Genomic DNA, 24,162 nt, shown 5'->3' on the forward strand with positions numbered 1-24,162 from the left:
TGTGGCATGTTGGGTCTAAAGGACCTGTTCCATGATATATCTCTAAATAAATAAATAAATAAATAAATCTCAGTATTATAACCATGATTATGTTCTACAAAGTTGTGAAGTGAGAGACTGGGGAGGATATTATACTAATACAAGTCTGTTCCCTCTCGCTCAGTCCCGTGTTATAGTTGTCAGCACATGGTAATTTCAAATGCCTCCTTGCCACCTGCACGACCACAGGCACTCTGTACTGCCAAGCATATAGAGCCTCCAGTTTTCCAGCTTAAATATTGTACCTTGGAGTTTTGGTGCCTGCTGAATGCACTACAATGCAAAAGTTGAATTTCCCCATGGGGATGAATAAAGTATCTATCTATCTATCTATCTATCTAAGCTACTCGGTTAGCACATTTTTTTCAGAAAAGGAATATATGACACAGAGGAAAGGAAGCAGACAAGTCATCAGAGAAATGTCAAACAAATACAGTGGGAGTGAATGCATCTCTGTGGAATGCAACCAGAACCGAGGAAACAATACTGTCAGTGCCTCAGCTACACAAGAGGGAGGAGCAAGAATCCGAGTGCAAAAGTATTGAATTTGACAGGGAGGGGAATAGGTGGGGACAGGTGTTTCTGCTAATGTAAATACAAGACCAGGATGGTGTGTTGCCTCCTGGGAAATTGGGTTAAAATGTCATAGAATGCCTTGAAGACATTCTCGAGGGGAAGTGTAAACAACAGAAGATAGTTATTCACATTGACACAAACAACATAGCTTGAAAACAAAAGGGGATGAGATGGTTTAACATGAATTTAGAGAGCAGACTAAAATGCCATACCTCTCAAGTTACTTCCAGTCCCATGTGCTATCAAATACAGTACTGTATAGGAACTGGTATTTGGATAACAAGGTACGAGTTTGCATAAGGGGATGTACCAAAGGAGGGTTTTAGATTTCTGGATCACCAGCATTGCTTCGGGGGAAGACAGTATGTGTACACACTGTAATCCTGTATATACAGGATGGTGTGCTAGTACTTTTGTGGAAAGTTTAAACTAATTAGACAGAGCATATGTACAGTTGAGGAGAGATCCAAATATAGAAGGAAAATTAATCCACTCTAGTTGACTGAGCATACAGTAACATTGGTGTGACAATGCATATGGGAGTTATACTAGGTTAAATTCATCTATCTTGATGCAAGAAGTCTGACTATTAAGGAAAATTAACCAAGAGCATTGATTAGCACATGAGAAAACAAGAAAACTCCAGATGCTGGAATGGGAGCAACACATAAAAATGCTGGAGGAAATCAGTAGATCAGGTAGCATAAATGGAAAGAAATGAACAGTTGACATTTTGGGCTGAAACCCTTCATAAGGATGAAAGAAAGAGGGCAAAACTCAAAATAAAGGGGGTGGGGAAGGGGAAGAGCACAATCTGGTATGTTACAGGTGAGTCCAAGTGAGAGGGGAACGTAGGTAAGTGTGGAAGGCAGTTGAAAGGGATTGATATGAAAAGCTGAGAGGGGATAGATGGAAGAGGCAAAGGGTTGAAAACAATGCAATCTGTATACAAGAGGGCAATAGACCATGGAATGAAAGGGAGGAGGTGGAGAACCAGAAGAGGGAAAGTGTAGTGATAGCAGGTTGTGAAGATGGGAGGGGAAGGAGAAGGGGTAATGGGTTAGAAGATTAAGGGAAAAGAAAGTTGGGCAGGGGCAGGTAGGAAAGCAGAGGGGAGTGGTTACTGGAATTCAAGAAATTAATACTGGTGCTGTCAAGTTGGCGGCTACCAAGATGGAATAAGGGGTGCTTCTAGCCTCAATTTGGCAGTAGAGGAAGCCAGAAGCAGACATACCAGTGTGGGAATGGGAGGTAGAATAAAAAAGTTGGCCACCAGGAAGTCCTGGTTGTTACAGATGACAGATTGAAGATGCTTCACAAAATGATCCCTCAATCAGCATCAGGTCTCACCAATGCAGAAGAGGCCACAGAAGGAGCACCAGATGCAATAAATGACACGGAAGGACTGTTTATGGTCCTGAATTGTGGTGAGGGAGGAGGTATAGTTCCAGCTATAACATTTGGGATGGTGAAAGGGATAAGTGCCTGAAAGGAAATCAGAGGGGAGAGACTAGCGGACAAGGGAACAAGAGATTCATGGAGAGAATGATCTCTGCGGAAAGCAGAGGGGGAAGATGTGGTGATGGGGTGTCAGATGCACAAAATGGCAGAGCTGACATTGAAATATTAATTAAGAAGTTCAATTACTGCAGAAATGAGGGAGAACATCCTAGAAGACTTTAAATGAGGCCATATGTTCAGAAACAAAAACAAAGATGAGGGTTGGGCATCACTTTGCTACAGCCTCCCATTAGCCCCAGGAGATTAAGGAGCAGAAATTTAGATAATTCACAAAAATATTTGAGAATAACAGACTATAATAAGAAGTGATTTTAACTTCCCCAATATCAACTGGGATATCTTAGTGTTAAAGGCCTAGACAGAATGGGATTTTTAAAGTGCATCCAGAAGAGCAATTTGACTAGTACGTGGATAGCCTTTCTAGAGAAGGGGCAGTTGCTCTGACTTGTATTCTTTTGCAGAATTCCTCAAATCTGTGACTTTTATCACTTATTAGGATTAAGGTCTAATGAATTGCCTTTGACCTTAAATGTTAACCATGTTTCTCTTTCCAAAGATGCTGCCTAACCTGTTAAGTGTTTCCAACATTTTCTGTTTTTATTTCAGATTTCCAAAGCTCATACTCAATCTGCTCTACGTCAGTAAGTCCGTCAACAAAGAGTGAACAAAATATAAAATCATAGATCATGGGTTTAGCTGTACTTGATTTTCCATTGCCACTGATGTATTTTTATTTAACTTCAATCACTTAGTGCACAAAAATATGGTGTAATATAAAGGCAACACTGATAAATCTTAAACTCTAATTCCCTGCATTTATGTGGAGAAACCCAGTATAGCTTCACCAACTAAATTATACAAATATGAAGAATTTTGAATTGTCTTAGGTTTTCCTAGTTTAACTTTAGAGATAAACAACTGATATGGAGTTACAAAGGACAACTCAACTCTTGTAATTTTTAAACAAAACAATATGCTATTATGATTCTTCATGGTTTAATTATGGTCTTCATCTAAAATTAGATGAATAATAGAAATACATATCTGGTCAAACAGCAGCTATAGAGAGAGAAACTGACTTAATGATTCAAGTCACAAACACAAAATGCTGGAGGAACTCAGCAGTCCAGGCAGCATCTTCGGCAGGGACATGGCCCGAAACTTCGACTGTACTTTTTTTCCATAGGTGCTGCCTGGCCTGCTGAGTTCCTCCAGCATTTTGTGTGTGTTGTTTGGATTTCCATTTCCAGCATCTGCAGATTTTCTCTCGTTAATGATTCAAGTCTATGACATTTCTTGAAAACCTGAAATGTCATGCTTATCAGGTATGCTTACATGCTGGAGTCGGTGCTGTCTAATACTTGCTCAGGAGAAGACAAGCTATATTGTGCTCGACTGCAGGCTGCTGCAACATTTATGGACTCAGGGACGGACTATATATTTTACTGCTGTCTTATACAGTATGTGCAATGTATGACTGTTGGTATTGTGTTTTGCACCTTGGTCCCAGAGTACTGGGGCTGTGTTTGGCTGCACTCATGGGTACTCATGTATGTTTGAATGACAATTAAATTTGAACTTGGTGTAATCCAATTCTCTTTGCCTATGTACTCACTGCATATTAATCAAAGTTTATCACAATATTTCATTATCTCTGTGGCGGGAAAAACCTCATCCATGCAATTAAAAACAAAGTGGTAATATACACGGAAGAGGATTTAAAAACAGAATAAAAAGTATATTGGTACAAGAAACAGCATTCTCTGGAACTACAAGAGGTAGTGTAAGTTGACTTTTGTTTCACATAGTACAATAACCACTTTGTCAATTCAATGCAGTTAACACAAATACCATTCATTGTTCCAGTTTTGGCAAATGACTAAACTTACAAACTTAATATTAATGTGGATACATTTAAACTTACCATCCAAATAATACTGCACTGTATATTGATATTGTAAGCTATTAAGATATTTTAATACCTTTCATTCAGATATTAAACACATAATCTACATACAAATAGCTATATAGTTAAAACTCAATAATTTGATGCTACTCCAAAATATAGGAATCTAAGCATTATTATTTTATTATTATCCATACCAGCATACTCATTGATCCAACAGCCATGGGTTTGTCTTTCAGTTCGGGGTTATCCTTCATCTCCACAGCAGCATAAAAAGCATCCATGTCAATATGTACAATTGTGCGACTAAGATCACGGTTCTTCTTTAATTCAATCACAATTCGATCCACCTGGATAATTAGGTGAAGTCAAATATTACATTCATTTTAGACAAAATAATGATGTTCTTGGTTATGCAATCTAGGCTCTAAATACATATATTTGTACTAAGTTTTTGTTTGTTTGTCATAGCTCCCACACACAGGATTAGAATGGTACCTGCAAAGAGAAACCAATCATGTGAAGAAACCACAGAATTTAGGATGGTTTTCATTGGAGGACAAAAAACTGGAGACATTAACAGAAGTCAAAATTTTGAAAAAGGTCAGAACATTGAAGAGCATTGAACACAGGAACAAACTTTCAGCAGACAAGTTGCTAACCAGGATGCCAACCTAAACTAACCCCATTCACTAGCACTTGGTTTGTATGCTTCTATTCCTAGTTTGTCTAAATGCCTTTTAAATATTGCTATCATATCTGCTTCTACCTTCTCCCTGGCATCTACCACTTCCTGTCAAAAAAAAAGCTTGCCTTGCAAACTTCCTTTGAACTTTCTCCCTCCCACTTTAAACTTATGCCCTTGAGTATTTGACATTTCCACCCTGGAGTGAACACCATCTACCGTGCCTACACACACAAAATGCTGAAGGATCTCAGCAGGCTGGATAGCATCTATGGAAAAGAGAAAAGTCGATGTATGAGCTGAGACCCTTCATCAGGATTGAAGAAACAAAAGATGAGGAGTCAGTGCTAGAGGGTGGGGGTAGGGTAGGAAGAAACTCAAGGTGACAGGTGAAACCGGGAAGGGGAAAGGGGTGAAGTAAAGAGCTGGGAAGTTGATTGGTGAAAGAGTTACAGGCTGGAGAAGAGGGTATCTAATGGGAGAGGACAGAAGGCCATGGAAGATAGAAAAAGGGAAAGAGCACCAGAGTGAGGTGATGGGCAGGTAAGGAGATGAGGTGAGATGGAAAAGGGAGTGAGTAATTGCAAAGGGGGGGGGGTGCCTTACCAAAAGTTAGAGAAATCGATATTGATACCATCAGGTTGGAGGTTACCCAGATGGAATATAAGATGTTGTTCCTCCAACCTGAGTATGGTCTCTTCATGACAGTACAGGCTATGGACTGACATGTTGGAAGGGAAATGGGAATGGGAAGTGTAATTAAAATGGGTGGCCACTGGGAGATCCCTCGTTTTTTGGAGCGTGGGTGCTTGGTGAAGTGGTCTCCAAATCTAAGTCAGATCTCACCAATATACAGCAGGCCAAACCAGGAGCACCCAACAAACTCACAGGAGAAGTGTCACCTCACTTGAAGGACTGTTTCCGGCCCCTGAATGGTAGTGAGGGAGGAGGTGTAGAGATAGGTGTAGCACTTGTGCCAGGAGGGAGATCGGAGGGGGTGGGGGGAGAGACGAATGGCACATATCCTTGCATGATCTCCCTCCTGGCCCTTATTCTTGGACATTCATCCCTCCTCACTGATCTCCCTCCTGGATGAACTCATTAGCTGAGCTTCCACAGCCTTCTGGTACAGCATTCCAAAGATGTACCACCATTTTAGTAATAAACTCTCCTCTTTGTAACCCTAAATAACATGCCCTTTATTTTTAGACTACAGTTCCTCAGATGAGGAAAACATCTTCCTTGCATTCGCCCTGCAGAATCCTGTAAGAAATCTCAATGGTTTTCTTTATGAGAGGACTTGAATGTCCAACAGTGAAAGACTTAGCTAGAATGGGCAAGATGAACAGTTTATAACATATGTCCATCAATCTCCTTTCATGGCAATCTTGACTCTTAAATTGGTATTTCACCAAATGATCAATTTTCAAGCTTCCTCTTAATGCTATTCTACCAGAAAACCTAATATTTCAGTCCCTTTAGATTTCTTATCTGCACAGCATTTTGCAGTGCACAAATATCAGTTTAATTATTTACTATGCATCACCCATTACAAATCTTGAATGCTAATCTTAGGTTTGGTTCTTCTCTGATAAATATTGATAATATTATTTTCTGATGATACTTGAAGCAGTATCCAAGGGACAGTTTCAGAAAACTGCCAACTCTAAGCCACATGCCATAAACAGGGACATAAAAACTTGCTTATGATTCAAATTATTACAGATCACCAATTCATCAAATTCTAGTCAGCAACTGGGGTTACTACAAATAACTTCTGAAACCCTAAAATAAGGAGGAGGGGAAATGAAAATGTTTCCAAATGCTTTCAAGTTGCTTTATAATAACTTTTGAATGGACAGGGTCCAGTTCTGATTGAAATATATTTCAGGGCTACATAACTTTCCATTACACACAAATGATTCACAAAGGAAACTAGTTCTCACTAATCATGCCAGACTATCTATCTTGAGCTGGTTCCTCCAGAATATAGAAAAAATGGAATTAGTTTTTTAAAATTAACTTCAAATTTAAAAAAAACAAGCATTCATACTATAATGAACAGTTAAGGATAAAATAATCATAAGAATTTGACACAAGATTTAATCTTTAATCTGGCTTTATTCCTCAAAGTTCCAGAATCCAATAATAATAATCAATTAATCATAAGATACAATTTCTATCAAATGCTATTTTAATACCAGAATAAATCAACTTATTTTTCAATTCTTTAACACAACTATTTTAATATATGCTTAAAAAACATGGCAGTCACATAATCCACTGCTGTTGGTCCTTTTCCAAAACAAAATAAACTGTTCATTTATATTTCAGAAAAAAAGTATTGCCAAAGATAAATGAAGACATATTAAAGACCAACCTTGATTATATTTTTGATCCTGCTTAACTTGTGACAATCTGGCAAAAACTCAGATCAAGTTTTAAAAATAATGAAGTCCACTATGAGCTTTGACTAGTTCTTTTACCACAGGGTTTCAAATACTATAATTAATATTGGAATGAAAGAACTGTGTGTTACCATGTGAATGATTTTGGAACATCATTCCCCTTGGATGCTCACTGCAAGTTCCTCAAAGTTGAAACACATGATCTACTTCATGCCACGAGGGTATGACTAATCAAAGTTTTCTCGCTCACTTAGTTGGCAAGGAATTCACTATAAAATCTATTTAATCAGTTCTTAGAGACACTACCAAGAACTACAGTTCATTTGAAGCCATTATGCATTACTTCAGAAAAATAGTGTCATACTTTTCAGAAAAAGGTAACACAATGAGATACCACATACAGCAGATTGACTGAATATACAAAACCAATCAGGACCAAGAACAATGTAAACAAAAGAAAATCTAATGGAATTGCTGCCGTTATTAAAAGAATTCAGGTGCTCCTACATTATGGACATTTGAGTTAAGGACATTATCCCTCATGGAATTCATAAATATCCCCAGAAATCCAAGATAAGGAATAAAGTTCACTCATGGAATTTGCATGGGGAAAAATAGGGCATCCGTAAAATGTAAAATTAAATGAATAATCTGGGATTTGAAAAAAAAATCTAGTTTTCATTATGGTGACTGTAGAAACTACCCGGTCATCATAAAAATCTGGTTCACTGATGTGTTCCTTCCACCCTTAATTGTTTTGAACTAAGTGGCTTTCTGCTTGATAAAATGGTGGTCTTGCTGATGAAACTTTGATCACTTGCAAAAAATGAACAAATTCAATTTGATTTTTTAAATTAGGAGCAAGTTTAAAGAAAAGCTTATGCTAACTTTCTTTTACATGTGTACAGGAAATCTGAAATAAGAGCTGAAAACAGAGACCAAGGTAGCGTGCAATAGGTGGAGGGGGCTCTGGAGGATGCAGATTGGCATCAGGGAATACAGATGCATGGGCAAAATCACTGGAGACTAATAGGTGGGGTAATCTATTTTACCGAGAAAATAGAAAGGCAGATTTTTTTTAAATGGTGACAGATTGTTTGGTGTCTAGATACACTTGGATGATAATATCTAGATTCAGCAATCAACTAGAAAGGCTATAAGGGAAGTGTAAAATATTGCATTTTGGGAAGTCAAGTAGGGGACATATATAAAAAATGGCTGGGTTCTCAGGAAAGTTGATGAATAGAGGGGCAATGGAGTACAAGTCCATAGTTCCCTGAAAATGGCAACAGAGGTAGAGGGGGAGTAAAGAAGGCAAATGGCATGCTTGTCTTCATAGGTCATAACAGAAAATAAAAGTTCGAAGGCTATGCTGCAACTTTACCAAATACTAATTAGGCAAATCTGTAGTATTGTGTGTAGTTCTCATCACCACTCTGTAGGAAAGAAGTTGTGTCAGAGAGAGTGTAATATTCATCAGGATATTGCCTGAATTGGAGGACTTCAGTTCTGGGGTCAGATTGGATACACAAGGTTTGTTTTCTCAGGAACAAAATAAGCTGAGTGGTGACCCGATAAAGGTGTATGAACTTATAAGAGGCATAGATATCATAGTAAGTCCGAATCATTTTCCCTTGGTAGAAATATCAAAAAAACAAGAGGATGTAGGTTTAAAGTAAGATGTAAGAGCTTTAGAAGACATTTGAGGGTAAGTTTTACTTTATTACACAGAAAGTAATAAATGCCTGGAACATACTACTGAGCAGGTTGTGATACAACCACTATGTCTAAGAGAGATTTGGTCAGGCACCTGGACAGGTAAGGCAGAGAATGATGCAGACCTAATGGGATGAGTGTAGATGGGTTAAGTGATTATATCAGATGTGGTTGGTCAAAGAGCCGATTCTGTGGTATACAACTCTCTTATGTCTTGACCACTTGTTGATCCTGCATATAAGGGTACAGATGAATTCCACTAATTATGCAGAACTGAAGTATTGAATATAGCTGGCTTCCCTACCTAAGGAATCATATATCTGGGATGGAGGGAATACAGTGAAGGCTCTCCAGATTAATTATTTGGAATGGCAGGTTTGTCATTATAGGCAAGATGAAACTGAATATGCCTGTGTTTCTTAAGTTTACAAGAATAGAGTTTCCAATGGAACAGACAAAATTCTTATGAAACTGCAGGATAAAAGCAAAGGTAATGCTTTCCCTGGCTGGGGAGTCTAGAATTAGGAGTCACATTCTCCAAATAAGAGGCAGTGATGAAATGAATTTCTTCATAAGAGGATGATGAATCTTTGAAATTCACTGCCCAATAGGGCTGTGGATGTTCAGTTGCTCAGTATATTACAAACAGAGATAGATATTTAGATACCAAAGGAGTCAAGGGATGTGGGGTTAATGCAGAGAGGTGCAGGATCAGCTATGACCCTATTTAAACTGACAAAGGGGCACAAGAGGCCTGCTGATGCTTCTATATTTTTACATTCCAATGTCTGTCATAGGGTAGAGACCGAAAGAGACAGATGGCAGTAATGCTGACAGAGAAAGTTACGAAAGCTTATTAACTATTGCTGATCTGTCAAAAGGAAGTATAAATAGAAAGTGTGAATGAGAAAAAAAATGTTGAAAATGTGAAATATAACCACTGGAGATCAGAAGCAAATATGTGCTTATTTCTACTTTCTTCCTTGCCAATTACCTGCTGCTGACGCTTCTTCAGCTGATGCTCTGTAATCTGCACTTTCTGCTGCAACATTTTCTCAATACGTTGATTCACCTGTTGTTCCTTCTTTTGTTCATTTTCATAGAATCTTGATCCCTAGGACCAAAAAGAAATTATAACTAAATTTAGAGTTAAAAAGAAAACAAATATGCTGGCTATCTAATTACAAACAAAACAATTTTAAGGTTTCATTTTTTGACAAAGATAATCCTCAGATTATAATTAATACAAAATTATGTAAGACAAGCTGCTGGTTTTCAAAGTCAATGCTCACTCAAGAAAGGTAAGTGAATTTTTCAAATGCTGAAAATCTCAAAATTATGGAAAAGCAGACAATCAAGAGTCCATGCATTGAAAGTAGTAAAAGCCGGCAGATACAAAAAAAAATTTAAAAGTTCTCCCAATGATTGGAATATAAATAAAGGGAATGTTTATGTTTCCAATACTGGAAATACTTTAGTCACCTGAACCCAAAATAAAAATCATAGTGGCAAGCAATCAGCACAGATATGTAACTATATGTCAAATGTCACTAATTTTACCATAATTCCTCATGAAAGGCATTAGCAAAGCGGAGATAATCAGATTCCATAACAAATTTCAATGTGAAAAATACCACCTTTTTTAAAATTCAGATTTATTTGTTACTTATACATCAAAACATACAGTGGAATATGTCAATTTTGTTAAAATCAACACACTCAAGGAAGTGCTAGGGCAGTCCACAAGTATCACCATACATTCCAGTGTCAACCTAGCATGCCTAGAATGTACACAATGTAAGAGAAAACTAATATAACATAAAAGAAAATAGAGAGAAGAAAGGGAGGAGTAAATCCAGATAAGTGAAAGTAAAATAGTCAATTGATGATCAACTAGTCTAAATATGTGATTCCACATAGTGAATTCTTTGTTAGTTAAACTATAGAGGTTAAAAATACCTACTTAATAACCCTAGTAAATCCAGAAGTACAGAGAGCATTTTATACATGTGTTATCCATAAAGCACATTACCATATGATACAATTAGCCCATCTTTCCTGATCAATATACATGAGTCACATAATAACCCAGGGTTCAAACATTCAGTCCAAGTGAAGCAGTGATTCACTTGCATGCGGTCTAATCCAGTGTACTGCATTTGGGATTCAAAGCATGGGCTCCTCTACAATGGAGAAACTAAATGTAGAGTAGATGATCACCTTATGGAACACCTTAAGACCACAAGACATGGGAGCAGAATTCGCCATTCTATCATGGCTGAATTATTATCCGTCTCAACCCTATTCTTCTGCCTTCTACTCATAACCTCTGATGCCCTTACTAATCAAGAACCCATCAACCGCCATTTTAAATATAGCCAATGATTTGGCCCCTACAGTCACCTGTGGCAATGTATTCCACAGGTTCACCACTCTTTGGCTAAAGAAATTCTTCCTCATCTCTGTTCTAAAGGGACGTTGTTCTATTCTAAGGCTGTTCTCTCTGGTCCTAGACTCACCCATAATAGGAAACATCCTCTCTACATCCACTCTTTCTAGGTGTTTTGATGGGTTTAAATGAGGTCCCCTTCATTCTTCTAAACACCAGCAAGTAGAGGCTCAGAGCCAACAAACACTCATACATTAACGCTTTCATTAGCGGAATTACTCTCATGAAACTTCTCTGGACCCTCTCCAATGCCAGCACATTTTTTCTTTGATAGGAGGGCTAAAGTTGCTCACAATACTCCAAGTATGATCTGACCAATTCCTTATAAAGCACCAGCATTACATCCTTGCCTTTATATTCTAGTCCTCTTGAAATGAATGCTAATATTGCTGTTACCTTCCTTACCACCAACTCAACCGGCAAGTTAACCTTTCAGGAATCCTGCATGAGGATTCCCAAGTTCCTTTGCACCTCTGATTTCGGAATTTTCTCCGTTTAGAAAAGTCTATACCTTTATTCCTTCTACTATAGTGCATGAACATACACTTCCCTACACTATATGCCATCTGCCACTTCTTTGCCCATTCTCCTAATCTGTCTAAGTCCTTCTGCAAATTCCCTACTTCTTCAACACTACCTAACCCCTCCATCTACCTATCTTCATAACATCCACAAACCTGGTCACAAAGCCACCAATTATGTCATCCAAATCATTTACATATAACGTGAAAAGAAGCGGTCCCAACACTGACCCCTACAGAACACCACTAGTCACTGGTAGCCAATCAGAAAAGGCCCCCTTTATTCCCACTGTTTGCCTATCTTCTATCCATGCTAGTATCTTTCCTGTAATACCATGGACTCTGATTTTATTTTGAAGCTTCATGGGCAGTACCTTGTCAAAGACCTTCTGAAAATCAAAGTGAACAACACCCACTGACTCTCCTTTGTCTATCCTGCCTGGTATTTCCTCAAAGAATTCCAACAGATTTGTAGGGCAAGATTTCCCCTTCAGGAAACTATTGCTGACTTTGCACTATTTTAGCTTGTGATTCCAAGTACCCTGAAACTTCATCCTTAATAATGGACTCAAACACCTTCCCAACGCTGAAGTCAAGCTAACTGGCCTATAATTTCCTGTCTATTGCCTCAAACTCTTAAAGAGTGGAGTGACATTTGCAATTTTCCACGCTTCTGGAACCATTCCATAGTTTAGTGATTCTTGAAAGATCGCTAGTAATGCATCCACAATCTCTTCAGCTACCTCTTTCAGAATCCTGGGGTAGAGTCCATCTGGTCTGGGTAATTTACCCGCCATCAGACCTTCCAGTTTCCCAAGCACCTTTGCCATTGTAATAGCAACTACACTGACTTGTGCCCGCAGACACTCCTGAATTTCTAATGGTGTCTTCTACAGTGAAGATTTTCACATTCAGTTAGAAGAGCAGTGGTGATCCAAAAACGTCCCGTTGTGTGTCACTTTAATTCACGATCTTATTTCTCTTCTGACCTGTCCACCTGCAACCTCCACCTCTGCTTGGTTGAGATTCAACATGAACTCTAAAAAAATCTCATGATCTATATAGTCATGCTGTTTCCTTAAAATGTCTTGTTAACTGCCAGTACTCATGCTGCTCATCACCTCATCTAGCTTAACCTATCCCCATAGTTCCTCACTAGTCCTGCCAGCTCTGCTTTGAAAACAACAAACCCTCCACTGCCCACAGTTCTGAGGCTGGGTATTTGACCCAAGATGTTAACTGGTTTCCCTTTCCACATAAGCTGCTTGACTAAGAACTCTTCCAGCTTTCATTTGTTGACTCATAATTTCCACAAACCAATCAGATCCCAATAATCAATTTGTAAGTCAGAGGCAATGATACTTTTGTTCAATTTAAAAAGAACATTTTCAGTATTACTTTTCCATTTTTAAAATTATTTTTAGAGTTCTAATAAAATTCTCTGGCTAGGCATGAGGTAAATCTCTTCCTAGTTGGTGTGAAAAGGCAGTATTTTTCCAGAGCAAAACAATGATGAGAGTAAATTGTACTTGTTAGGCCAAAATTCAGGTCTCTGCTAAAATGCAATTGTCATGTGTTGGATTCCAAATATTCTGTTAATCCTTATAGTGAGTATAATTAGATTTTCTTTCACAGAAAAGCATATTCTGTGCAGTAATTCAGGGTGGAAACGCTGATCAATTTATTAATGCAGATGAAAAGGGGGTTTAATTACAAAAACAGTATTTCTAATGAGTGTCCAAACTGTAAGTAATCAGTTTGATCCAAAATAACACCAGGTCAGCCTTGTAAAAGGCAACATTCCTAGGTGTAATTTAGATAAAAAGCACATGTTTTTACATCATAGCAAAAGAGAAGAGAAATAAAATTTGTGATATTATTAAAGGCAATTTAAAAATAAATCACTGTACAGGTGAAGTCGACTTGTTGATCATATAACTCGAGATATCAATGCCCTATAACAAGCAAGTTCCAGTGCTGCTGAATGGATTTCCAAGTATATTTATCAAAACATTTTTTTCAGTGGCTTTGCAAAGTCATATACATGGATAATATTTTTGAGGTTTGGCAATTCAAGAAAAATGTTGGAACGCCTATTTGGGACCATTTGTGAGATAATCATGGATCATCAGAGTGTTTTTCCCAGGACTGAAATGGCTAACACAAGAGGTTCCAGTTTTAAGGTGCTTGGAAGTAGGTACAGAGGAGATGTCAGGGGTAAGTTTTTCATGCGTGGAATGGGCTGCCAGTAACAGTGGTGGGGGCGAATACCACAGTCTTTTAAGAGACTCTTGGATAGATACATGGAGCTTAGAAAAATAGAGGCCTACATAATTTCTAAAGAAAGTACATGTTCGGCACAGCATCCTGGGTCAAAGGGCCTGTATTGTGCTGTAGGTTCTCTATGTTTCTATAATACAAGATAGTAAAGCTTTAAATGAGTTGAAACTTGGAGGGCAGAGCTTGGAAGGTCAGCCAGGCATACAAGTTATTAGTGGTAATCAGGATGCATTAAGAATGCAGGCTCACAAGAATCTGGGTTATACAGTGCTTCAGAAGGAAAAATACAGTGGTGAATTACTCATTAGTTCATGCAATGGTTTTATGATTGGGTGTCACATGTGCACTTCTGATAAATATTACCTGCTGAGCCTATTTTGACAACAGCAGGGAAGGAGAAAATCTATTCCATTCATCACTCATAACCTTCCTAGGCAGATACTTAAATCAGTAGGGTTAGATTTAACATCTAAACACAATTTAGCTCACAAATTAGAAAAGCATGAAAAATGGTTAGCCTTGCTTTGGTTGCTAAGATCTGTTTTAACTAACCTTAGAAGCTTCCATTATTATTTTGTTAATTTTTTCTTTATCCAAACCTCCCATTCCAGCTTTGTTATCATTAAGTCCTATTCTGGACAGAATGCCAGCATCATTAGCAGTGGTGCTATCTTCATTTTCTCTTGCAGTGCGTTCCATGATAGCTTCTGTTTTTCAATTTGTTTGTACCTTGATCTCTTCTTCAATATCCTAGTCCTAAATAAATAACAAGAAACAAAAAAGAAGTCTGATCAATTCTCAAAAAATTAAACAAGTTGACTTATTTTAAAATTGTTGACCAGCTAAGCTCTACCATTCCGGCTTTTGATTCAGAACCCAACATCAGCAGTTCTACTTGTTTTCTACTGTTAAGTCGTAGTATTAAGATTTACTATGACAGCATTATTAAGGTCATTCAGTGTAAAAAAAATGTTTGAGGAAGGACTTAATGATTATGCTTTCAGATAGGTATCCACTTTCCTACACTACACTACAATTGAACCTCCATCCACTACAACCCCTGGCAATGCATTTAAGCATTATATATAAAAAAAATTTTTTTTGTTCTTTTGTCAAACACATGTCTATTTTAATTCGTGGAGCCTTCACCAGTAAAAAAAATGTTTCTCACAGTCTATTCTGCCTACACCTCAATATTCCCCATGGCCCTAACATTCACTAAGTACTGTATATCAGTACTCCTAAAGTGCTTCACCTTGCACTTATCAGGATTAAATTCTAACTGCCATTACTCTGCCCATCTGGGTGTCAACATCTCTGAAGATCTACCCTGCGCCCAACATATTAATGCAATTACAAAGAAGGGACAACAGCGGTTATATTTCATTAGGAGTTTGAGGAGACTTGGTATGTCAGCAAATACTCTTGCAAATTTCTAAAGACATACCATGGAGAGAAAGCATTCTAAATGGTTTCAGTACTGTCAGTGGAGGGGTTACTACAGGGTCGGAAAAAAGCGGCAGGAAGTTACAAATTCAGCCAGCTCGCTCCATCGTGAGCACTAGCCTTCCCAGCATTGAGGATATCGTCAAAAGGCAGCACCTGTCATTAAGGACCCCCCCCCCCCCACCCCCAGTTATCTAGGACATGTCCTCTTCTCATTGTTGCCATCAAGGAGGAGGAACAGGAGCTGTGCAAAAGTCTTAGGCATAGATATATGTAGAGCACCCAAGACTTTTGCACAGTACTCTATTTGGCAATGTGGAGTGGACAGTGAATTTGTAAGTCTGGTGGGAGCAAAGGATGTTGGAAATGGCGAGGGTGGAGCATCACAGGAGAGATGTGGGACAGGTGGCAAAGGAGAACCGGAACGGGGGTGGCACAAGTGCAGAAACACCCAGCCCTAAGGCACCAGGCAAGGTCATATGATTCTAAAATAAAATTGGTTTATTTATCATTGCAGCATGTCTCTCTGATGTCTCCCGCTCCCCCCCTTCCCCTTTTCCCAACCATGATTCCCCTCTTCTTGTCCCCTTCCCACTCTCAGTCCACAATAGACACTCATATCAGAATCAGGTTTATCATCAAACTTTTTTTTGCAGCAACAGTACTATGCAACACATAAAATTACTACAGTACCGTGCAAAAGTCTTAAGCACTCTAACCATATACAGGCATTCCCTGAATTACGAATGTCCAACTTACAAACAACTCGTACTTATGAACGGCCTGCCATAAAACTTATTTATTATATTAAAAATTCGTCCGCTCGAGGAATGAGAACGCCGTCTGCCATTTTAAGTTGAATCACGTTGCCGTTAACACTGTGTTGAGTGTGCAACTTTGTATTTGGCTTAAATTTTGCTTAGCAAGATTCACCCTGACCTCCCTTTTCCAGTCAGCACTGCCCCTACTTGTCCCATTTAACCTGTCTCAGTGCGGGTGGACTTTAGAACCCAAGGGAGCTCAGGACCCGCCACCTAATGCTGCTGCTGAATCAACAGTGTTTCTGTTCCATTGACGGAAAACTATCACGATTGAAAATAAAGTGGAAATACTAAAGCCATCGGAAAGAGGTGAAACACCATCAGTCATTGGAAAAGTGTTAGGCTATAGTCGGTCAATGATTGCGACAATTTTAAAGGATAAAGTGAGAATAATGGATCATGTGAAAGGCCCTGCCCCAATGAAAGCTACAATTATTACTAAGCAACGCAGTGGTTTAATGATTGAAATACATGCGTTTCTTATGTGTTTTATATGCATAGAAAGGTAAAATATATACTATATACTAATACAAATGTTTGACTAACTGACGCTAAATAATACCAGATGTACCTGTTCTGACTAATGTACAAATCCAAAAAGACGGACTTAGGAATGGAACTCGTTCATAACCTGGGGAGGGAGGGAGGGAGTGAGTGAGTGAGTGAGTGAGTGAGTGAGTGAGTGAGTGAGTGAGTGAGTGAGTGAGTGAGTGAGTGAGTGAGTGTGTGTGTGTGTGTTGTGTGTGTGTGTGTGTTTCTTACTATCATCTAGAGGTTTTTTTTAAAATTATGTATTGTAATGTATTGCTGCCACAAAACAACATACTTCAGGGCACATGCCAGTGATATTTTAATCCGGATTCTGATTCTGATTTCCAATTAATCATAATCACCATCCTACCTTTGACTTCCTTAGTTTCAGCAACAATATACTGAATGCCTAGATCTCTGTTATTATACAACTTTCAGAATTGTGTTTGCTAGCTTATTTTGTCACTTGCCAATCAAAATGTAATACTTCACATACTGTATGCTCTGTATTTTTCATTGGTGGTGTTCCTGCATTAAATTTCATCTGTCATATATCTGGTTTGCCTCCTGCAATTCCATTACAATCCTCGTCACAGTTTAATAAACTTCCACATTTATACTACCTCTTCTCATTCTATCAAAACGTAACACTTCACATTTTATCTTCTGTATTTTTGCTTGGTGTCTTTCCTATAATTCTTATCTTCTATCAGCTTCTCTATACCTCTTTGAAATCTCCAACAATCAGCCAAATTCACTACACCAAGTTTTGTTTTGTCATTTGTAAATTGTGGTTTGCACTCAAAAGCCACAATTTTAAAGATGTCACAGCAAGCTAAAACAAACAATCCCAGGCTGGCTTTCACTAACTGTATGCTGTTCTAATCAAAGTCTTGAATGTTATTCCGGCAATCCATTTAAATTGTGCTTTGGGATGTACAGTTTTTTGAGACTTTGTAGTTGCATAGTTTTGCTGAACAAAGGAGTATTTCGAGATCCAGCTTTGTTCTGTCTCCTGGCTTCAGATCTCATCAGTAGTTATCCGTGAGTGAACACAACAAATTAGCAATGAGGTGTTGTATTATATCGACATGGCAAGTTCAGCAGAAGACTTGTGCACAAGTCTACAACAGCAGCAAACTCAATGGCAGCCCAGCTGAAGTTAATCGAAACTTTGACCAGCAGTGAGTCAGTGTCAAAAACTGAACAGAACTCATGTGAGTCAGTTGTGCCCATTACCAACTTCCAGTTCGATGTCACTTTGGAAGTTACATTTGAATCATACCTTAAACGTTAAAAAGATATACTCTGGGTCGAGTTCACCAGTAAACTCCGCTTGTAGAAGACATGCACTTTGCTCCGCAAATGGGGTACTGCTGAACATGAGCATTATTTCAACATCATTCTGCTCAAGAACCCATGTGACCTATCATTTAACAAAACTGTCCAACAGCTAACAAGCATTTTTGGAGGGCAGTCATTTCTGTTCAGTGTTTGCTATCAATGCCTGAAACTCATTAAATATGACACTGATTGACTTCATCACATATGCCAGTGTCATCAATCACAAATGTAAAAAGTTCAAGCTAGGTAACATGACTGAATCACAGTTCAAATGTCCGATTTTTATTTGTAGACTTCAGGCACTTGGCGATGCAGAGATTTGCAAATGGATCCTGGCCAAACTGGAGCAAGACCCTGATATGACTTTACAAGCTGTCACTCAAGAATGTCAGTGTTTGATCAACCTGAAACATGATTCCAACCTGGTTGAACAGCCCAAACATCAACACTCAGCAGATCTCCAAGTGACCAAACACAGCTTGTTGGAACTGTGGTGCATGGCATTACACAAGAATCTGCCAATACAGTACAAGAAACTTATTTATAGCAAATGCCAACACCATAGTCACAAAGAAGATTTTTGCCATCTTTCACTCACTTCTGGGCAAGAAGGACAAAAGCCATGAAAATCTACGAAGAGTTCAATAGTCACATTCAAATTTGACTTAACCCCCAGGAGATGGTACGTCAACATACTTATCGACAATGAGTTGGTCAAGCTACAACAGCGTCAGACATGACCATAATCTCCAAACGTATGTGCCAGGCACTTGGCTCCTCACCAGTCAAATTAACTTATCATTCTGCCTGCAATGCATCAGGTGGAACCCTTCAGCTGATCGGCAAATTGCACTGCATGTTGAAGCTGAATTGTAACCAATGGTGCGTGTTACCTAACAGACCAGCCAAATCCGAATGTCCTTGGCATTGACTGGATGAACAAGCTTGATATCTGGAGACCCCGCTGAATGAGGTCTGTACAAAGAAACTAGTCGTTCAAATCACATCAGTCGACACAATACTACCATCAGTATGTGAGACCGTGCAACAACAACTGCAACAGCACCATGCAGCAGTGTTTCATCCTGGTGTATACAGCTAACCATCCACAAAAGTGGGCAACGATTTAATTAGCCTACTGATTTTGAAATCAAGTACACATCAAACCAGTGCGCTCTCCAGACTTATGACTCAGCAGATTGCTGAAAACAAAGACAGTTGCGGCTGCGGATTCCAAAGTCCACTGGGAAGTATGGGATGCTGCTGAATGTGCTCTGGTCACGGTCCACAAGATCTGAGCAGAAATGGCTGCAGATCTTCTTCTTCAGCATATCGGCAGATACCTCGTCAATGGATGGTCAGTTAAGGTGAGGAAGATGTCGTACTCTTTTACCATGTCATACATCACACCCAACTGTGACCTAATATTTGGAGAGAGCGTAGTGACTCCATGAACACTTTGACCAAAGGTATTGAAACCATTCCACTACGGTCACTCGGGTATCAATTGAATGAAAGCACTGGCGAGAAGCTTTATATATTGGCCAGTCATAGATAAAGATTAGGATGCAAGCAGTGAACTCAGTGCTCTATGGCAGCAAAGAATCCAAGTCGAGCCAATCCACAACCATGACCTCACACTACCAGACCTTGGCATTGAGTACATACTAATAACCTGGAGGAAGGAACAAAGGTAAATTTGCCAATGATACAAAAGTAGGTGGAAGGGCATATTGTGATAAGGAGACTGCGATTGTGCAACAGGATATAGGTAGATTGTATACGTGGGCAAAAGGTTGCCAAATTAAGTTTATGGTGGGAAAGTATGATGTCATGCACTTTAGTAAGCAAAATCAAAAGGCAGATTATTATCTAAACAAAGATCGAGATGTTCCAGTGCATGAGTCAAAACAGGTCCAACAAGTAGTTAAGGCAGCAAACACCATTTTGGTCTTCATTACAAAGGGACTGGAGTCTGAAAACAGGGAGACTTTGTTCAATTGTACATGATGTTGGTGTGGTCTCATCTGGAATACAGTATATATTTTTCATCCATTCACTTAAAAGCAATATATAGTAGCACTGGTGAGGCTATAAAGGCTAATTCCTGAGATGCGAGATTCTTGTCCTACAAAGAAAGTCTAAACAGTTTGGGCTATGTTCCTTGAAGTTTTTAAGAATGAGTTGTTAAGAATAAGTTTTTAAGAAGCTTATAGAAGAATAAAATACCTTAAGTGGGCTGGACATGATAGATGTTGGGATGTTTTCGCTAGTGGAAGAATCTTGGACTAGAGAACATAAACAAGGTAAGGGCCCATTCATTTAAACTAAGTACACAGAAATCTGATCTTGCAGAGGGCAGTGATTATCTGGAACTTTCTGCCCCAGTGGGTGATGGAAGCTGAATCATTAGCTGTACTAACAGTGGAGGAGATAAATATTTGATATTTCAAGCATGTAAAATTGACAAAGAAAAGTTAAGATCAGAGATCAACCGTGATCATATTAGATGGTGAAAAAGGCTTGAAGGGTCTGATAGTTCACTCCTGCTTCTATATCCTTGTGCTCCTGTATAAAACTGTACAATCCCAATTAAATTATTGCTGACCCCTTACCCCTCATCAGTCTTCAATTTACTTTTCAGCAATTAGATTGTGAATGGTCATAATGGGAAGACTTTGGCAATATTGTTAGCTGATATATTTCTATACTTCCTTCTGATATAGGAGACTATTTTGACCCACTGAATCTATGCCAAACATCAGAATAACCCAACCTGTCATTATTATTTTTGTAACCTATTCTTCCTACATTTCCTATCAACTTCCCCAGAATTCAATACCCACCTACAGCAGGGGCAATCTGCAGGGGCTACTAAACCTTTGTCACATGGGCGGAAATCTGAACACTTGGAGGAAACCTACGTGATAACAGGGAGAATGTAGATTCCATAAAGGCAGCACCCATTGTCAGCACGAAACTCTGGTCATGGGAGCTGTGAGACAGTAACTTTATTAGCTGTGCCCAATGCACTTTAGTCGGGTGATTCTTGACCATCCAGATGGTACAGGGAAATGAGATTATATTGGTCCAAATTATGCTGGAATGGACTTTGTATAGAATGCAGCACCAGTGTGACATGTTCCCCTGCTGGAAAGAAAGATTTCCCAGACATAGAAACACAGAAAATGCCAAACATGTCCTTACCTTAGAACTACCTAGGCTTACCCATAACCCTCTATTTTTCTAAGCTCCACATATCTATCCAGGAGTCTCTTAAAAGACCCTATCGTTTCCAACTCCGCCACCACTACTCTGTACCTATTGCCAAGCACCTTAAAACTATGCCCTCTCGCTCTAGCCAGTTCCGCCCTGGGAAACAGCCTCTGACTATCCACATGATCAATCTTGTACACCTCTATCAGGTCAGCTCTCATCCTCCGTCGTTCCAAGGAGAAAAGGCCGAGTTCACTCAACCTATTCTCATAAGGTATGCTCCCCAATCCAAGCAGCAGCCTTGTAAATCTCCTCTGCACCCTTTTTATGTACTTCCTGTAGTGAGGCGACCAGAATTGAGCACAGTACTCCAAGTGGGGTCTGACCAGGGTCCTATATAGCTTGGCTCTTAAACACAATCCCATGAATGATGAAGGCCAATGCACTGTATGCCTTCTTAGTGAATGAAAAGTTCAGTTCCTTAACCGAGAAAATTTGAGATTGAGAAAGAGGCAGGAATGATAAGACAAGTAAATCAGATGAATTAGTCAAATCAGAAACAGAAATAGGAAATGGGGAAAGAAAGACTGTTATATCAAAGAGAAAGAGACAGGAAAATAAGAGGGAAAGCAACTTTTCTCAATTTCTGCCTGAAACTTGAAGCTCCTCAATTAAACTAACCTCTTTTAGATTTACTGTACATTCTTCCAAAGTCACTTAATATCTTAGCTGAGACTATTTTATATTGTAAAGTTTCATCTTACTGTTGTAATGCATTTGTTCTTTAATGTAAGCACACAATACTCTAATTACAGCGAGGATGACTTATTTTAACAAGTCCAACCACAGAGTATCACACCACCTATCATCTTCTGTGGTTTAATTTATGGAAAAATAATGTGCACATTTTGTTTTAGCATTTTTATTGCACCAAGATCAAATTCAAATTGCATTTAAATATCTGTAAAAGTGCCACGGGAGGTCTTGATGCACCCTGAAATTGTAGTTCATAAGATAAATAATACCATTTCTGAGTAAATTTTAACAGTTTCCATGCATATACATCTTAAACATAGCAAAACACTGAGGCACTTCAGAGGAGGATTATCAAACTAAAATTAAAACCATCCTGCATGGGAAATATCAGGGTGTATTTTGAGAACACTTTAAGGTTTAAGGAGAAAATTCCAAATAGTAGGGCCATGGCTACCAATGTTCCAGTTTTTCAATTTGGAAAGAGGTAATAGACAAGAATTATGAGACAGCATATAAACGAAGAGTGGTGTTACAGCACATATACTTGAATAAAAAGTGAGAAATCTTATTTTTAAAAAGTGCTATTTAAATAGAATGAGATGTGAGTCAGCAAGTACAGATGTGAAAAATGAGGGTGGCTTTTTGCTAAGTCAAAGACGAGAAATAGTATTTTTGCAACCTCAAGTTCACATAGGCTGATCAGGACCAGTAGGAGTTGAAGATCCATGATGATTTTAGCAACAGATAACCTGAAACACGGAAGAGTGCGACCAACAGCAAAGAAGTGGAAATAAGCCCTCTTAGTGAGGTCGGAATATAGTCTAAATTACATTGAAAATGTGAATATTTGCGTAAGATTACTTTTTTTTCCCCGGAAAGAGGTTAAATTAACGGATAACGATAGCGATTTTCTCTCCGGGACCATCACTAAAATTCTCTCAACCCAGGCATCACTGGGGCTTCTCAAGGAGCCGAGCTACTGATTTGCAACAAGTGAACCATTTACAGTTTAGCGACAGGACGCAGACTTTGTGAATTACCGCCTAACGCTATGTGAAATAGCTCAGCATCCAGTCCCATAACTTGCACAACTTCCGGTGCTGGGACCTGAACGATGCCCTTAAAGAGGAAACCGAGCAAATCACCCACCATGAAGTTCATGTGACGAAATAACACCTGCTTTACCAGAAACGTTACCGCGCTCTTACTAAATGTAGCTTTTTAAAGACACTCATCTCACCACCAGCTGCCACTTTATCATTAGGGCGACCATGCTACGTCACTTCCGCACAACCGGTGATCCACATCCGAGTGAAGGGTGGGATTTTGCAATCCTTCTGTCATAGTTCTGAGAATGAAACTTCAATTCCGTTTCGGGAGAGTATTTCACCATTCATTCAGTTTTGTACACGTGCTGCCCCGTTTTGTCTTCGCACCTTGACAAATGACATAAGAGATTTTGCAGATGCTGAAAATCTTGAGCAATACACACAAAATGCTGGAGGAAATTGGCAGGCGGCATCTATGGGGGGGGGGGGGGGGGAACGGACAGTCAACGTTTCGGGCTGAGACTATCAATCAGGATTGGAAAGGAAGAGTGCAGGAACGAGAATTTTAGAAAAAAGGTAGGAGAGGAGCACAAGCTGGCAGGTGGTGGTAAGTCCAGGTGAGAGAGGGGAGGGGAAAATTAAAGGAATAATGTGAGAGGGTGATAGGTGGACGAGGCAAACGGTTGAAGGAGGAATCTTATAGAAGATTGTAGGCATTGGAATAAAGGAGAGAAGGTGGGGAACCATAGGAAGGTAATGGGTCGGTTGTGATGGCATTATTGGGGGGTCCACTTCATTACACACCTTCACTGCATCTGCTGCAACAGCCAGGATCTACCGGTGGCCACCCATTTCAAATGCACTTCCCATTCCCACACTGACATGTCCACTACAGCCT

At 39.1% G+C, this 24,162-nt stretch overlaps 1 protein-coding gene across 3 annotated transcripts in view; it reads right to left on the reverse strand.

The window, feature by feature from the left end:
• polk (polymerase (DNA directed) kappa) overlaps positions 1-24,162 on the reverse strand; it is a 69,346-nt gene that overhangs the window by 36,558 nt on the left and 8,626 nt on the right. The window contains exons 2-5 of one of the 3 annotated variants that reach the window (XM_073048275.1): positions 23,456-23,651; positions 14,654-14,857; positions 9,846-9,965; positions 4,240-4,392 (exon numbers count right to left, since the gene is read on the reverse strand). In XM_073048275.1, coding sequence (XP_072904376.1) covers positions 4,240-4,392; positions 9,846-9,965; positions 14,654-14,800 — 420 coding nt within the window. In that variant the 5' untranslated portion in view covers positions 14,801-14,857; positions 23,456-23,651. Of the gene's footprint in view, positions 1-4,239; positions 4,393-9,845; positions 9,966-14,653; positions 14,858-23,364; positions 23,652-24,162 lie in introns of all 3 variants that reach the window. The other 2 variants (XM_073048277.1, XM_073048276.1) reach the window with 2 other exon arrangements.

This window comes from Hemitrygon akajei, chromosome 6 (assembly GCF_048418815.1).
Source record: "Hemitrygon akajei chromosome 6, sHemAka1.3, whole genome shotgun sequence".
Lineage (NCBI taxonomy): Eukaryota > Metazoa > Chordata > Chondrichthyes > Myliobatiformes > Dasyatidae > Hemitrygon > Hemitrygon akajei.